This window comes from Branchiostoma lanceolatum, chromosome 6 (genome assembly GCF_035083965.1).
Source record: "Branchiostoma lanceolatum isolate klBraLanc5 chromosome 6, klBraLanc5.hap2, whole genome shotgun sequence".
In the NCBI taxonomy this organism is placed as follows: Eukaryota; Metazoa; Chordata; class Leptocardii; order Amphioxiformes; family Branchiostomatidae; genus Branchiostoma; species Branchiostoma lanceolatum.
In genome coordinates, this window is record NC_089727.1 from 18,410,305 (window position 1) to 18,427,066 (window position 16,762).

The window sequence follows — 16,762 nt, forward strand, 5'->3', positions numbered from 1 at the left end:
ACCCCCTACTCCATACCTACCTCCCTGTAGGGCAGCCAGGTTGTGATGAGCTGCCTGTGTGTGGCCAGCAGCAGCAGCTGACATGTACAGCTCCACAGATCGAGTTAGGTCCCTCTCCACACCCCCTCCCCCACACACATGTACCCCCTACTCCATACCTACCTCCCTGTAGGGCAGCCAGGTTGTGAGCTGCCTGTGTGTGGCCAGCAGCAGCAGCTGACATGTACAGGTCCACCGCTTGGGTTAGGTCCCTCTCCACACCCCCTTCTCTACACACACATGTACCCCTTACTCCATACATACCTCCCTGTAGGACAGCCAGGTTGTGAGCTGCCTGTGTGTGACCAGCAGCGGCAGCTGACATGTACAGCTCCACAGCTCGGGTTAGGTCCCTCTCCACACCCCAGCCTCGCTCGTAACAAACACCCAGGTGGTACTGAGAACTCTCGTGCTGGACGGAATAAAGCTGGGTTAGTACTGTACATCTTGAAATGTTTGTGGTGGTTTTATTTTATTACTGCAAAATCATGACACTGCAAAGATGTATTTTGCATTACAACTGTACAACAAAATCACTTCTACCGCAAACCTTAAGACTGAGAAAACCTCCTTTACCCCTTACTAACGTAAAATTAAGTTGTGTCAGGACATACCTTCTGCTGTGCTGCACTGGCAAAGTGTTGGCTAGCTGTGAACATGTCTCTGTGGGGCTCCATGGTCCAGTAAACACCCAGGTAGGACTGGGCCTGCAACAAAACACACCCAGCCGGGTTAGACTGGGTCTATGAGACAACACACCCAGCTGCAGGTTAGAACGGCTCTATGATGAGAAAACACACCCATGTTAGACTGGGTCTATGAGACAACACACCCAGGTTAGACTAGGTATATGGGACAACACACCCAGGTAATACTGGGTCTATAGCACACTAAACCCAGGTCAGAGTGGACTAAGAACACAACACACCCATGCAAGGATTAGCCTACAATACATCAAACCCATGCCCAGGTGCATTTAAGACTGGGTCTACCATAACACACCCAGAAAAGAATCACATGCTCACCTGTTGCACCCCCTGTGCAGCTGCCTGTTGCAGCAGACCCAGTGCCTTGTGTGTGTCCTGCTGCAGCCCCCCTCCCCCATGTAGGTACAGGGTGGCCAGGTTGTACTGTGCCCTGCCATGGCCCTGCTCAGCAGACTGTTGGTACAGCTCGGCCGCCTGCAAAACACAACAGTCTTCTCTGTCAGGATAAAACAGGACATTTATAGATCAAAAACCCTGATAATGGTAACAATATAGAATCCTGCACACAGATTCACAACACTGCTTTTATACCATACCTTAAAATGATCAAAGGACATCAAGCTATCATTCTATGATAGTGGACTAAATATATAAAAGGTGGGCTAAGTTTGTTAATTTCTAGGCCTCTTCTGAATCTCCTCCTGGACTATTAACACTCCAAAGTATAACTGGAAATAAAGGGATATAATTGCTCATTTTGTTTAGATAAGCAACTACAGTAACAGCTATTCAGCTTTTTGTCTCACCTTGCTGAGATCTCTGTCCACCCCTCGGCCCTGTTCGTAGCAAACCCCCAGGTTGTACTGGGCCTTCGCACTGCCTGCAGCACTGGCAATCCTGTATGGGGCATAGAACATCAACATTCACACTCGCAATCTAGAAAGGACATGAAACATCAACATTCACACTCGCAATCTAGAAAGGACATGAAGCATCAACATTCACACTTGCAATGTAGAAAGGACATGGAACATCAACATTCACACTGATAATCAATCCTACAGGTGACATGGAACATCAATATTCACACACACAATCATAGAGATTTACACTGACAATCGTACAAGGGACATGGAAAATCAACATTCACACTCACAATCATAAACATTCACACTGATAATCAATCCTACAGGAGGCATGGAACATCAACATTCACACACACAATTATAAACATTCACACTGATAATCAATCCTACAGGTGGCATGGAACATCAACATTCACACACACACAATCCTACAGGTGGCATGGAACATCAACATTCACACAATTATAACCGTTCACACTCACATTCCTACAGGGGACATGGCACATGAACATTCACACACACAATCATAAACATTCACACTGTCAATCAATCCTACAGGTGGCATAGAACATCAACATTCACACACACAAGCCTACAGGTGGCATGGAACATCAACATTCACACACACAATAATCAACACTAACACTGACTATCATTCCTACAGGTGGCATGGAACATCAACATTCACACACGCAATCATAAACATTCACACTGACAATCATATCCATTCACACCAGCAATCCTACAGGCTATATAAGGACTGCAAGGTCATGTATCATGTGGCTTCACAATGTCACTCCAAGGTCATTAGTTACCTGAACATGTCCACAGCGTGCCTGATGTCACCCTCCCGCGCCAGCTGCAGTCCAATGGCGTGCTGTATCGCTGCCGAACACGACTTTGTGGCAGTCTCAAACTCAGCCAGAGCCTGCTGTAGGAGTGCGTTATGCTGCAGTCTGTGCTCAGGCAGTGGCTGGGGAGAAACAAGACACAGAAAGAGTTCAGATCCTGCTTTTTTACCAACAAATCAGTCTACAGCTAGATAAAACATAAAGCTTTTTTCCAAACGTTTCAAACAATATTTTCAGTCTAGCTAACCCTCATCAACGTACATCCTACTTGGGTACATCCCTTTATTCTGATGGCAAAAACTGGGAGAACACTTACTATATTAGGAACTACCGGTATAGATTTGACAATTATTTTAATTCGTCACTTTTGAGTACCCTACTGCCAATCAAAATGTAGCAGGGTAGTTCAAAAACAGTCAATTGCATTCCAAGACTTAAGCTAAGTACAAACGTTGTAAAGAAAGTACATGCACATTAAGTCTTGAAAATTAGACTTTGCAACCACAAGGTCATCAAATCACTGACCAGTTTTAATCACATTAAGTAGGTCATGAGTAAGGTGGTATGGGATGACCTTGACTGAGGTGCCGTGACCTTTATACAAAAAGGCAAGACTGAACACAGGTCTGTATTTGAAATCACCAGATACGAGATGTAAAAATGTTTTAACTTACTGCTGCTGCAGCTACAGATCGATGCCTGGTGTGCTCCTCTGTCAGTTCATTGTCACTACTGGGCAGCTCAGAGAGGTGGGAGGGGGGCAGCGAGTTCCTGTCATTGCTGGGCAGTACAGAGTGGTGGGAGGGGGGCAGGGAGAAGGCAAGTTTGTAGAGGGTGTGCACGAGGCGCCGCCCCTCCCCCTCTCTGCTCACGTCCCAGGACAGATGTCGGCATAGCTGGAACCCCAGTAAAATGGCGGAACCCTGTAAGAAACATATTCACAAGGTTATGCCAAGGTCATTTGTTTTGTATAAGAATCACAAAGAAAACCAGCTAGGGACACTGATAGCCAGACAATACCACTGGAAGATGTCATTCCATATGCTGAGGGTGGATCGATCCTGGCTGTCAATCACGATTAGTAATTCAACCAATGAGAGAATTGCAATTAGCAGTTTGACCAATGAGAGAGTTTGACCGATGAACACAACAGCGCAACCTCTGTTGAATATTTGCATTTTTGTGTTTTCTATCTTACATTTCTACATTTTGACAGAGGTGGGCGGGGCTATGGGATCAGTCTATTGCATTCTCATGCTTGCCTAGATGAATTCAGCTTTATATAATTTAAGATATGACTGAACATTTTTACCAATGCAAAGAGAGCAGCAAGCTTGCAGTCAGTTGTTCTTTTTTTATCATACTAGTAGATGCTGGGATTTCAATTTTATCTTTGGATCCAAAATCATTGACTTAATATAATGAAGAATGAGACTTACCCAACCAATGACATCAAACAAGCTGTTGATGTCTTTTGTGTCAAAGTTGGACCAGAAGTCTTGTTTGACCTTTTCCTTGTTCCTGCCATGATTGTGGCCAGTTCCTTCAGAGTGAAGTCTGTACAAAAAAAGCATATTGGCATTAGTGTGGCATTACTGTGGCATTAGTGTGACATTACAGTGGCATTACTGCAGCATTACTGCTGCAGTTCTAGGTTTTTTTCAAGTTCATCAGTGCTGCATATTTGCTACAAATCAGCATGTCCAGTACATTAAATTGTATTTTTTATGGTTTCTTAAATTACTACAATACAAGAAAAGAGCACCAAATATTCCAAAAAACAGGCATTAAACACAGAGAATGAGCGTGATCCTTACATCTGCTTGGACTAAGTTAGAGATAAATTTTCCAACTCCTGACCTGACTACAAACGGTCGAGTCCCCACAGTCGTCACCTGCGGTGACCTCTGCACTGAACTCCCATCATGCTCTCCTTCCTCCAGCCACAGCCCTGGCGACAGCGTCCTGTTGCCATGGTTACCTGCAGCTGAGCTGATCTGCGGCCGAAGCACTGAAACATTGGAAACATCACAATAAACCTAAACAGAACTTAAAACACTGCTCACACAAAACTGTAAATATATTACTGCCCTATTCATCACACCTGGTTTAGAGCTAGCCTGTCCAAGGCCATTTTCAACAGTGTAGAAGATTTGGGTGATGCCACTTGACACTGACTAGACATCCTGTTTTAGTGTTTAAGAACTTGAATAGATTGACTTCACTTGATTTGTGAGGAGGGTGTTATTTTTATGAATGTGTGCGAAATTAAATGTGACGTTATACATCGTGTATGACCCGGCTTTAGATCGAATCGAATACATCCAGTGCCACCACACGATGTCTGACACTGTATGTAGGAGATGGAACAGTGCGAATCAGATTTGTCTATTAGTAAGCATGTACAACTACAAGCAACATAAAGGCGAAGCGTAAATTAACATGACGTCATCATGACTGACCGGTATATCATGAAGGGCATGGGAAGTGTTTTATTTTTCTAATCAATACATAAAATGCTACCCTTTTAGAGACATTCTACGCACTACAGCCGGCATATATAGATCTAGATCAGCTACTGACTGTTGACATTGAAAGAAAACATCTATTTGTCTTCAAAACCATACAAAATCGTATGTACCGCCGGCCGGTGAAAAATACAGGCGCCCTACCGGTCAAAAATTATACCGTCGCCAAAACTAGTTTCAGAGGCATGCCACATCTTCAACACAACAAGTGAACAGTCTTTACCTCGAGGGAGACCTTGTAGGATCCTCCACATGATGCAGAAGCATCAGAAGATGTCTGTCTTTAGTGATAACCTTCCTGAAAGTCGATGAACACAACAGCGCAACAGTTTGTGCTACGCCATCGCCATGTTTGACATGTGGGGGAACCCCCGATGATGTAACATGACGTCATGCGACCGGAAGTTGTAAGGTGCGGCGGCAACTTCCACTGACATTTCGGCCAATTTTTCTATGTGTGAAGCTTGTGATGTAACCTATCAAGTAGGAACGTAATTGTGTTTGCCAATTTCTAGTATCATCTATGATTTTGCATAAAGTTTGCGTCCGTTGTGACCTTCGAAATCTGCTTCCGGGTCGTGTCTGTGGGAGTGGCCTGGGACCTTATATGTACTTCCGGGTCGTTAGGATTTGGATGTCAGCATCATTTTCACGTGTGAGACGAGCTTGATTTCAGATCGCTCTCCTCTCGTATACCGGCCTCATAAAAGTCCAGAAACCCTGGACAGTCGCACTTTGTGTTTCACAGACCAGTCTAGAGCCCGTGAGGAGTTTGTGAAGAGACCCAGTCTTTCCCACAGTTGAATTTTTTGGCGAAACCTAAGGGGCGCGGATCCCTTGATTGTTTCGTGTGCTGACTAGTTTGGGCGTGGCGACAGAGGATGAGTTCGGTGTCTGAGTTGGTTGGTGATGGCAGGTGTGCACAGCTGCAGCAGGTGGTAGACTGTGCAGCAGGCAGGTTTGTCTGCTTCACCAGGTGCACAGCTGCAGCCTGGAGCGTGAGGTGGGACAACAAATTAGCAAACAGAAAAGAGTATTGCAGATTAAAGAGTAATAATAGACAAACTAGTTAACATATGCAAGCGAATACATAATGTTTACCTTCACATGAAGTAACAAACTACTGCTCTCAGTCTGTTCACTCAAATACATTCATATACAGTAAATGGAGACCAGCCCCTCCAGCTCTGTCCTGCCACTTGCTACATAATGTAATCAAACACCACAGGGTGGTTGCTCCTCATGCTATTGACCAGGTTATTGACCTTATTTGGAACAGAAGAGGAGGAAGAAATGTAGCAAAAACAATTCCGTCAAGTTAAACATAGATGCCGAGCTATACCTGCATTGTAGAAAAAACATGATATTCTTGAAGTCTAGGTAATATTATTGTGATTCTTTTAATTTCAGTGTGACAGACGGGGTTGATGTATGGATATGGCAGGCAGGACAGGAAGAACTCGATGCACATGTGAGTCACTTAAGCTAAACTGATTATAAGTTATTACACATATCTGCATGCATACATACATATGCACACAGGCAGCCGCACATACATCATACACACAAACAACCATGCACACATTTTTATGTGCAAATATACTGTGCACGAGTATATTTTTGGGTACCTTAAAATAACAGTCATGAAGACATTTTGTTACAGACCACTGGAGGTGCATCATGTTTTTGAATGGCCGAGATCTATATCAGAGATCTATATTGACTTGAGCAATTTTTATGAATTTTTGTCTTTTTTTGCAGAGGGACGTTGCTGAGTTATCCAGTTTTGAAGCATACTTTTCCAGATTCAGGTAATTTCTTCTCCTCGTTATTTATTTGTTTTGTGCTTTGAACTATCTTATCAGTAACCAAGTTGAAGGCAGTTCTTCAGAATTCTATGCCTAATTTCACCAACAACTCAAAAAGCCATGATCACGTCCTGCAGTAGTTCTAGATCACAGTTTTGTCTTTGAAATCCTTTATCATTTATGTCTTCCAATCTCCCTTCAGGACAGCATTCCTGGCTGGAGAGGTCAGCATATCAGGGACAGGTCATAGGTTACAGTGCACCCTAGGAAAGGGCAGTTCAACCTTGACCTACGACCTTTATGAGGCAACAGCCAGTGAGAGGAAAGAGGATCTAAAACATATCTTGTTTCGATTGGCTGATAAAGTTACAGAGCTGGACCAGAAACTGGCAGGTACTGTAGATCTTGAAAAGTTCACTGTGGTTTTATTTTCATGATTTTTGCGGCTATCTCACACCACAAAATCATGACTCTTACAATAAGCATTACCATTGAATTGCTAACTGTATTATAGAATTGTGTTAACTGCAAACTTAAAACTTTTACTTCCCACAGTGAAATTAGGTTATGACACTGAAAATGAATTACAGTAAGTCCTGAGCCCGGATTGTAACTTTGGTTCCATTGGCTTTTGTTTCCTTCATTATCTATTCTTTGATACACGTATGATGCATCATACATCTGTTATTTGTTCTGTATTACTTTTTGATTGACTCAGGTGTTTGTCAAGGTTTTGTTTAAAATGATGTATACCTTTTGTCCAGACTCTACCAACCGGCTGGATGCTTTACGGCAGAACCACCCAGAGCGCCAGGTCGGGGCAAAGGGCGGTGCCGGATTCGGTAAGGTCATCTCCATATATGGCAACAAAACATCAGCCAGTCGTCAAAGTCCATGGATTTAGTTGGAGACACTCATATGTTTATATGTGGCATATAAAATGAAGAATATTGACAATTTCTTGAAACCCAAACCAGATATTGTCAAACATTTTAACCCTCCTTTGGCCCTACATCATAATTTAAGATAGTAGAAAACTGTACCATGTGTGTCCTGTTCTCTGACTTGAAAGGTTAAGTGTGATTGGGTACTTTTATCCATTGGCCAAAATGGTGAGGTTTTACTAAATTTCCAATGTCGTTTGAGCTTTCTTTTCAAAAACAAGCAAGGCCTCTCCACTGCAAAGTTATGATGTCTCGAATATGCATTTCCTCTATATTGCTGTTGTTCTACAGACTTACTTCAACAGCAAGCTCAATACGCTGCAAAAACCTCCTTTCTATTCTTATCATGAAATTAATTAAAAATAAATGAATTTACTGTGTTTCCTCTTCCCTCAGATTTGGACATGCAGAGAAACAGAGGGCCTGCTGCTAAAGTCAGGAGAAAGGAGGGATACAGTATTCTGAACCCTGAAAGTAAAAGGTCAGGAAATTAAAATAGGCAGACTTGTTTTTACTGCTAGGACAATGTATGATATATAAAAGAAAGAACTAGAAAAATATAACGATCAAAAGGGCTGACTTTGCTTGTATGTGAGTTATATTGTATGTTCTTATGACCAAGCAGTAGTAAGAATATTCAATAGGGCAAAATTTCCATCCATTGTTTTTCTTTCTTTCTTTCTTTGAGAAGAATTGTAAGAAAATTTTGTATGAGGCATATTCAGTGCACTTAATGTTGTTTATTTGTTTGTTTTTATTGCAGGGTGAAGGCCCCTCGAGGAGTACACTTTGACGATGAGGAAGACAGCAGTTAGACCTTTAGTCTATTTGACCGTAAGGCCTATAGTATCACTGGTCATGAAGTCCCCTGCTTCAACATTCATATGTTGGAACATACAATACAATGTAGTAATGAGATGTTGTAACAATGACAGAAAGATTGTCTCCCGTCCATTTTCTACTGAACGGACTTGTTAACTGGTCAATTATTCTGAACACATTGATATAGAATATAAATCACATGATGAAATGTCTACATGATATAAACACTAAATGAGATACAGGTACAATACAGTCTGTGGTGCCCTAAAGATATGGTCTTTGGGGTGCCCCAAGGTATGATCTTAGGACCACTGTTGTAAATAAATGATCTTTTAGCTGATGAAGACTTTTCATACAAACAGACTCATTTATTTGTTCATAATTGTCTCCTATGACATTATTTCAGCCTAATTGAAGATACATGTACATGTACTTTGAAGGTATCATTTGTCGGATAAAGACATTCTGATAATCATCTTCCATTCATGATATTGATTATAAAATGTTTTTTCAAGAGTTAATATTGTTTGGTTCAGATCAGCTAGATTATAAAATGAAGACCTCATCTTCACACTGAATCAGAAAATGATATCACAGATTTTAGGCAGTCTGCATACATGTAGTTTGATACATTGAAGATTTTTTTTACATAATCATTCAAACAAGTCTCCTATCATACCATTCCCCCCTTACATTCTGGTAGGCTGTCACTCTACACACACACACCAATCCAAATCAACAAATACACCAGTTGATTACAATACCTCTGTTATTTTTCTTTCATGGAGATATTTCGAAACAGTCATTTGATAACTCGTGCCATGCCATGCGCACAGAATTGGTAGCGGCTTCGCAGTTGAGCCTCCTGTTTCCAATTAGTTGGATCCGGGAGACCCCAGATCGAATCCCGGGAAGGGTATCCTTGTCGGAGCTGCACTGTCTTTCGGAAGAGACGAAAAATGGGGGTCCCGTTTTCGAGGAGGTGCCTCGAGTGTGTTACAACAGCCTCATTACTCACGTGGGTACCTACTGGCTGAAATAATACAACCTGGTGAATATCATTCATATGCTACAAAGATACTAGTTGTATCAAAAGTAGTTCACCACCCACACTAACTAGCCTTAGGCTATTGACAGGATCATCCTATCAACAGTGGAAAAATTCTCACTGTTGACAGGATCAACAGTAGCGTTACAAACTTATTCCACTGTAGACAGCATGATCCCGTCAGCAGTGCAATTTTTTCTACTGCTGACAGGATCATCCTGTCAGTAGCCACTTCCAAAATATTTTGACACAGCTCATTTCATAACTTGTAACAACCTGTCATAAGCATGGGATATTCGCTTTATATATTATGGTACAAAATATAATTTGCATCAAAAGTATTTCACCACCCACGCACTCACTAACTGACGTACAAAAAACAATGACGCAAACAGGTGGTGATGTCGTCATCGCTATCGTAAAATCCTGCCGCCAACCCGTCTTGTACATGCGCACTTGGTTTCACGGCCAAATTGTAAAGATTGTTCTTCGTAGCCAAAGCGATTTGTCGACGTGTAAAGCCGGATATCCACCCTTTTAAGCCGCCCAGAGGTCTATTTTCACCGTTATTTCTCGAACCAAGCTGCTGGGAGTTCTTGCCATGGACGGGAGGCTGCTAGGAGAAGTGAGAATCGCCGACGACAAGGATTTCTTGGACTTTAAACAGGCGTGTTTGAACCACGACAACGGCTGGGAGCAGAAGTATAACAAACACGGAACAGTTGTCTACGCCAAACTACAGGATGCGTCTTCTGTCAAACTCTTAAAGGTACAAAAATAAGAAATTTCCTTCGTTTTCCTTCACAATTTCCATACTGAAATGGGCTTTGCTATTATCAATTATATCGCAATAATGCACAAATGCATAATTTAAAAATGAGGGGGCGGGTCGCTCGGTTATGAATATTTGTCTGATGGCGATGTTGTAAAAAAAAAGATTTACATAAACCGTTATATTTGAATGAAAGATGAACCCAACACGTCAAGTTCACGGCCAAAAGCTCAGGGTTAGGTTTAAAAGAGGCAGACAGGAGTTTCTATTTTCTGCGGGGGGGGGGGGGGCGTCAGGTGTAACAACCACCTGTTAAATGCGCATGAACAGAGCTTAGGGTTAGGTCCGTCTTAGAAGAATCTTAAAGGTGGTGAATAAAAGAGAAGACGTTTTTTCATGTAAGATGTATATTAAACCCTTACATTGGTCCAAACACAATATCCGACATTCTAACATAAACATTGGAAATTCAAGGCATGCGATACCAGCAGTGCTGTCTGGGGTGACCATTGTATTGCAAGGGCCCATTGTCCAACAACCCATCTTGGCATTCATTCAAGAAATGTAGGAAGAGAAATCAAGGAGACCATCGGTGATAACAAGCTGCTGGGAGGCCCAATATCGAACTTCGCCTTCGTTTTTCCGACCCCTACCCACCTACCAAATATCATAAAGATCTATCCACAGCTTCTTAAGTTATGGTGTCCACAAACAAATAAACAAAACGAGTCTCAAAACTAACCACAAATGGCACCGAAAACTTAACCTTCTTGGAGTAAATTCATCTGTTTTCTTTAATCCCTGGTTGCAACACATGCATGATATAAAGTATAAACTGATCCCAGCTGTCCATCAAAATAATTCTATCAGCAGTTCAACCAATGAGAGCATGTCAATAAAATCTATGTTTTTGTTATGCTCTATGGGATCTCCATTCTATGTATAATTGACTAGGCCCCCAAGGACACTACTATTCCTGTGTGACAGGTTGATAATTGTGGTTAGACCAGAACTTAGGTCATCCACTTCCACCAGATGTTGCAGGAACAAAAGCCTTTAGGACTTGTGGAGATAGTAGTTGTAACATCTGTACAGTTATGTCCCTTTGAACAGTGCTCTTACAAGTATGCCTGTTATTATTACTGTAAACGCAGAAATGTTCTCGATGGTTTTATATTCACGGTTTTTGTGGTGAACTCTTTACCGCGAACTTAAAACCACTGAGAAAAGCCGTTCCATTGTGACTGTGTTGCTATTATTTTTTCAAACACGAACTCAAAACCACTGCAAACACTCCATTTTCCCCCAACCGTGAAATTAAATCCCCGCGAACATTTCTGCATTTACGGTACCTTCGGCAAGGAGGCTAACCTCCGACAGGGGTACTGTTTTTTGTTTTTATGTGTTTGCACCGGAAACTAAAGATCCTTTCGATGCATTTTTATGAATTATGGTATGTGGGTCGCTATTGAGGTCACAAAGAAACATGGATATTCCAGTCCCCCTAGCAGTATTTTCAGGTAAGGCAGCATTACAGGAAACACCCCTTTGTGAAAGTATTGCGATGTATTCACTTGTGGGAGGAAGATACAAATTACAATATAGCTGGGAACAGCAAAAGGAACTGGAGGATTACTACCTAATCTATGATGGCAAGTGCTATGGGATTAAGAAATTCACTAAAACTCTAAATACAATGTATTTCACGGAAGTATTAGATCTTTAAATTTCTTGTTGTAACAGTTGTGGAACCAAATTTTGGTGTTTATCAAAAGGATTATTTTCCAGTGCTGAAAAGCCGTTATTCCTAGGATGATTAATCGTAAGAACAACGTTTCCAAGAGAAATTCAAATGGTTTATTTGTTTGCAGATTTTTTACAATTCTGACGTGTGATCTTTCTGACAGGTTTCGGTGACGTACAAAAAAGTTTGTGCCGCCACTTTGTACGATGTTCTTCACGATCCTGACTACAGAAAAATGTGGGACCCAAATATGATGGACGCGTATGAAATCTGCCAACTAAACCCTAACAATGATGTAGGCTACTACTCATGTAAGTACCGCCCTAACAATGATGTAGGCTACTACTCATGTAAGTACCATCCTAACAATATGGTGTGGGCTACTAGTCATGTAAGTACCATCCGAACAATGGTGTAGGCTACTACTCATGTAATTAACATCCTAACAATGATGTAGGCTACTACTCATGTAAGTACCGCCCTAACAATGATGTAGGCTACTACTCATGTAAGTACCATCCTAACAACAGTGTAGGCTACTACTCAGGCAAGTAACATCCTAACAATGGTGTAGGCTACTACTCATGTAAGTACCATCCTTACAATGGTGTAGGCTACTACTCATGTAAGTACCATCCTTACAATGGTGTAGGCTACTACTCATGTAAGTACCATCCTAACAACGGTGTAGGCTACTACTCATGTAATTACCATCCTAACAATGATGTAGGCTACTACTCATGTAAGTACCATCCTAACAATGATGTAGGATACTACTCATGTAAGTACCACCCTAACAATGGTGTAGGCTACTCACGATCATGTAAGTACTAGTACCATCCTAAATATAATGTATGCTACTACTCATGTAATTACCATCCTAACAATGGTGTATGCTACTACTCATGTAAGTACCATCCTAGCAATATGGTGTAGGCTACTACTCATGTAAGTACCATCCTAACAATGGTGTAGGCTACTACTCATGTAAGTACCATCCTAACAATGGTGTAGGCTACTACTCATGTAAGTACCATCCTAACAACGGTGTAGGCTACTACTCATGTAAGTACCATCCTAACAATGATGTAGGCTACTACTCATGTAAGTAACAATTCCTAACAATGGTGTAGGCTACTACTCATATAAGTACCATCCTAACAATGATGTAGGCTACTACTCATGTAAGTAACATCCTAACAATGGTGTAGCCGTGTAGGCTACTACTCATGTAAGTACCATCCTAACAATGATGTAGGCTACTACTCATGTAAGTACCATCCTAACAATTATGTAGGCTATTACTCATGTAAGTACCATCGTCCTAACAATGATGTAGGCTACTACTCATGTCATGTAAGTACAGTGATCCTAACAATGGTGTACTGCATGTAAGTACCATCCTAACTACAATGTAGGCTACTACTCATATAAGTATGAGTACCATCCTAACAACGGTGTAGGCTACTACTCAATATGTAAGTAACATCGATTCCTAACTATGGTGTAGGCTAAGTTACTCATGTAAGTACCGTCCTAGCAATGGTGTAGGCTACTACTGCAGGTAAGTACTGTCCTAACAGCAATGTAGGTTACTATGTAGTACATAGCTACAAATGTAAAGTGATATGTGTGTGATCCGTGTAGTGTTGCTTTTGATTCTGCAGGGAGATGTTCCCCTCCGTTAAAGAACCGTGACTTTGTCACTCTAAGATCCTGGCTGGAGACTGGAACAGAATACATGATCATCAACCATTCTGTCAATCACCAGGTAAGTTACTGTCAATTACAGGGGTTACAATAAAGCTGATTATGCGACTGTCAGTTACTGTTTAACTTAAGTTGCTGACGGCTGCATTTCAGTACTGATACTGATAGTAGATGCTAAATTAGCAAATGACATAATGGGTTAGGTAGGTCTTTGTAATTTCTGCTACTGACAAAAAAAAGCTGCCCAACATTTGACAACAGGTAAATGTGTAAATGTGTGTGTGTATATTTGTGTGTGAGTGTGTGCATGACTTATGTTATAATATTTGTGTGTGAGTCAGTGTCTAGTAAATGTTTGTTTGTGTGAGTGTGTGCATGTGTATATGTTTGCTTGCATGTGTGTGTGTGTGTGTGTGTGTGTACTTGTGTGCATGTGTCTGTGTGCATGCATGCATGTGTGAACATGCAGCTATAATGACCATGAGTTAAGTACATTATCATTTTTGGCAACCACAGAAAATGTCGCAAAACAAGGCTAATATATTGGGCATCTCCCTGCTGGCTGTTTGACTGTACATGTATACGTATGTTGACCTTGACTAAAGTACATTGTGGTTTTTGCCCCCCCCACAGAAAGTGCCACCTAAGAAGGGGTTTGTACGAGGCATCTCCCTGTTGTCGGGATACTTGATACGACCCCTGACCTCCGACAGCTGCCATTTTACATATCTGACACAGATGGACCCTAGAGGTGAGTTTAACGCTCTATTTAGGACAGTTTCATTATTTGTGATTTCACATTGATGTCTTAGTTTACTGTGAGGTTATGGAGTAAGGGAATAGTGCTGATCTATCTGCATTATAGTCAATCTATGTAAGACATCGGAGCCATATACATGCAGGACTCAACATTCATTTTTGGAAATAGGTGTACTGGTCCACCTAAGCTAAAAATTTAGGTGCACGGAAAACAGGTTAACAATGATAGAATAACGTACGTAGTCCACAAGACCTGATCACAAACCTTTTGGGTCCCTTCATAGGTTTAGTCTGAAAATACTGTATAGCTGAAATTATGAGCAAATGGAATACAACTTATGGTTTTGTAATTTTTCTGTTACTTAACTATTATACCTATACAAATATGTAAGGACCTGGTGCACAGTCAAAAATTATGTACACAGCTACTAACTTGGCTTGTTCATATTTCTGCAGGATCCCTGCCAAAGTGGGTGGTAAACAAAGCAACACAATTCTACGCTCCGAGAGTAAGTTACTTCAGTCTGTTCTTAGCAATGTGTGTGTGTGGGTTTGCATATATGTGTATAGTATATTTGTGTGTCACTGTGTGTGTAACTATGTATTTATATATGTGTTGGTGTATAAGTATGTGTGTCTGTTAGTATGTGTGGGTGTATGAACGTGTTTGCGTGTGTTTCTGCTCAAATATTATTTTCGTAGAGATTTTGTCTCGTAGAAGTTATTGAAGGTTTTTTTCCGGTGTTTAAAGTCCGCAGTCAAAATACTGCTGACTACCACAGAAAACACTACAGTAACTGTAAATATTTCAAGATCTAGAGTGAATGTTTTGTACCATCTTGTAGATGATGCAGAAGATCCAGAAAGCTGCCATGAAGTACCCCGCGTGGAAGTCTCAGCACAAACCATCGTTCAAACCGTGGCTCTACCCGGAACAGATCACCGTCCCCAGGGTCAACTACGACGACCTTTCGCCCGTGATCCTCGCGGCCCTCCCAGACTCCAACAGTGACATCATGGAGGAGATGGAAGCTCTCGAAGAAGACTTCAAGGACGAAAACTTCGTAAAAGATGAAGACACGGAACCAGCATAGCCGCTAGTTAACCTAAGTTAGCCTAATTTCTTTTTTCAGAACAATAGTCCTGCCAAGGGCCTTGAAAGCATTTTAAGAACGATAACAAAAGCAATGAAACGTGTTTAAGTATATCTGACAACTTGGGTCAAGTCTGGCTTGATCTTCCTGTAAGTTTATATCTTCCATATATGGAGTTTTTGCCTCTGAGAAACAAGTTATCTTCCATATATGGAGTTCCTGCCTCTGGGTGTGAAGGGTTCCATGTATGGAGTTTTTGCCTCTGAACAACAAGTTCTTCCATATATGGAGTTTTTGAGAAACAAGGCTTCCATATATGGAGTTTTGATAGAAACAATGCTACCATATATGGAGTTTTGAGAAAAAATGCATGTATGGAGTTTTTGAAAGACTACACTTCCATGTATGGAGTTTTGAGAAATACTACTTCTATATATGGAGTTTTGGAAAACAAGGCTTCCATATAAGGAGTTATGAGAAACAAGCTTCCATATATGGAGCTTTTTTTAGACACAACACTTCCATATATGGAGTTTTTATCTCTGAAAAACAAGTCTACATGCCAGTGGGACCATTAAGGCTGCATCACTGACAGTACATTCCACTGAAACTAGCATGGATATTCCTGGCAAACATATTATACATTCCTACAAACTCTTCTGACTGTGCCCATTCCATATGTGGAATCCATGCATGTTAACATTCCCACACATCTGGTTGGAAAAGCCATTCTTCCAGCTACTACAGACTTCCATGGAACATGAGTTTAGTTTACATGGAAAACAAAAGCTCCATGTGTGTAAGGCCTAAGAAAATTGATGTTGTGTTTCTGATCACAGTCCTGAAAAAATTAGTTTTTTTAGAATTAGTATTTTTTTCCAACAAATACAGTTTAGGCCACACCAATTATATTTGTTGATTCTCAGATTTTTTAGAAAAAAAAATTGGAGTGACAGGGAAAAAAAATTGAATTTTTTGTGTGTGAATAGTCTGGGGTGATGATAAGGGTTCACATAACATAAAGAATAAGAGGAGAATTATTCCAATTTCAGCTTTGTATGGCTCATTTT

At 41.1% G+C, this 16,762-nt stretch overlaps 4 protein-coding genes across 4 annotated transcripts; 2 read left to right on the forward strand and 2 right to left on the reverse strand.

Annotated features, from left to right (window-relative positions):
- Positions 1-16: 16 nt before the first annotated feature.
- On the reverse strand, positions 17-2,716 carry LOC136437543 (DAP3-binding cell death enhancer 1-like). Its single transcript, XM_066432158.1, has 6 exons — positions 2,711-2,716; positions 2,428-2,585; positions 1,553-1,643; positions 1,065-1,220; positions 654-746; positions 17-451 (listed from the first exon to the last, which is right to left on the reverse strand). Exons 1-6 carry the CDS (start codon positions 2,714-2,716, stop codon positions 17-19), a joined length of 939 nt encoding a protein of 312 aa, XP_066288255.1.
- A 397-nt stretch (positions 2,717-3,113) lies between these two features.
- Positions 3,114-5,374, reverse strand: LOC136437461 (uncharacterized). Its single transcript, XM_066432079.1, has 4 exons — positions 5,215-5,374; positions 4,324-4,474; positions 3,903-4,020; positions 3,114-3,386 (listed from the first exon to the last, which is right to left on the reverse strand). Exons 1-4 carry the CDS (start codon positions 5,243-5,245, stop codon positions 3,129-3,131), a joined length of 558 nt encoding a protein of 185 aa, XP_066288176.1. The 5' UTR covers positions 5,246-5,374; the 3' UTR covers positions 3,114-3,128.
- A 114-nt stretch (positions 5,375-5,488) lies between these two features.
- Positions 5,489-8,630, forward strand: LOC136437459 (protein PAXX-like). The gene is made up of 7 exons (XM_066432077.1): positions 5,489-5,994; positions 6,402-6,462; positions 6,753-6,802; positions 7,002-7,192; positions 7,564-7,641; positions 8,140-8,224; positions 8,507-8,630. Exons 1-7 carry the CDS (start codon positions 5,873-5,875, stop codon positions 8,556-8,558), a joined length of 639 nt encoding a protein of 212 aa, XP_066288174.1. The 5' UTR covers positions 5,489-5,872; the 3' UTR covers positions 8,559-8,630.
- A 1,432-nt stretch (positions 8,631-10,062) lies between these two features.
- On the forward strand, positions 10,063-15,901 carry LOC136437453 (START domain-containing protein 10-like). The gene is made up of 6 exons (XM_066432073.1): positions 10,063-10,382; positions 12,293-12,440; positions 13,797-13,900; positions 14,473-14,590; positions 15,055-15,107; positions 15,444-15,901. Exons 1-6 carry the CDS (start codon positions 10,215-10,217, stop codon positions 15,690-15,692), a joined length of 840 nt encoding a protein of 279 aa, XP_066288170.1. The 5' UTR covers positions 10,063-10,214; the 3' UTR covers positions 15,693-15,901.
- Positions 15,902-16,762: the final 861 nt, after the last annotated feature.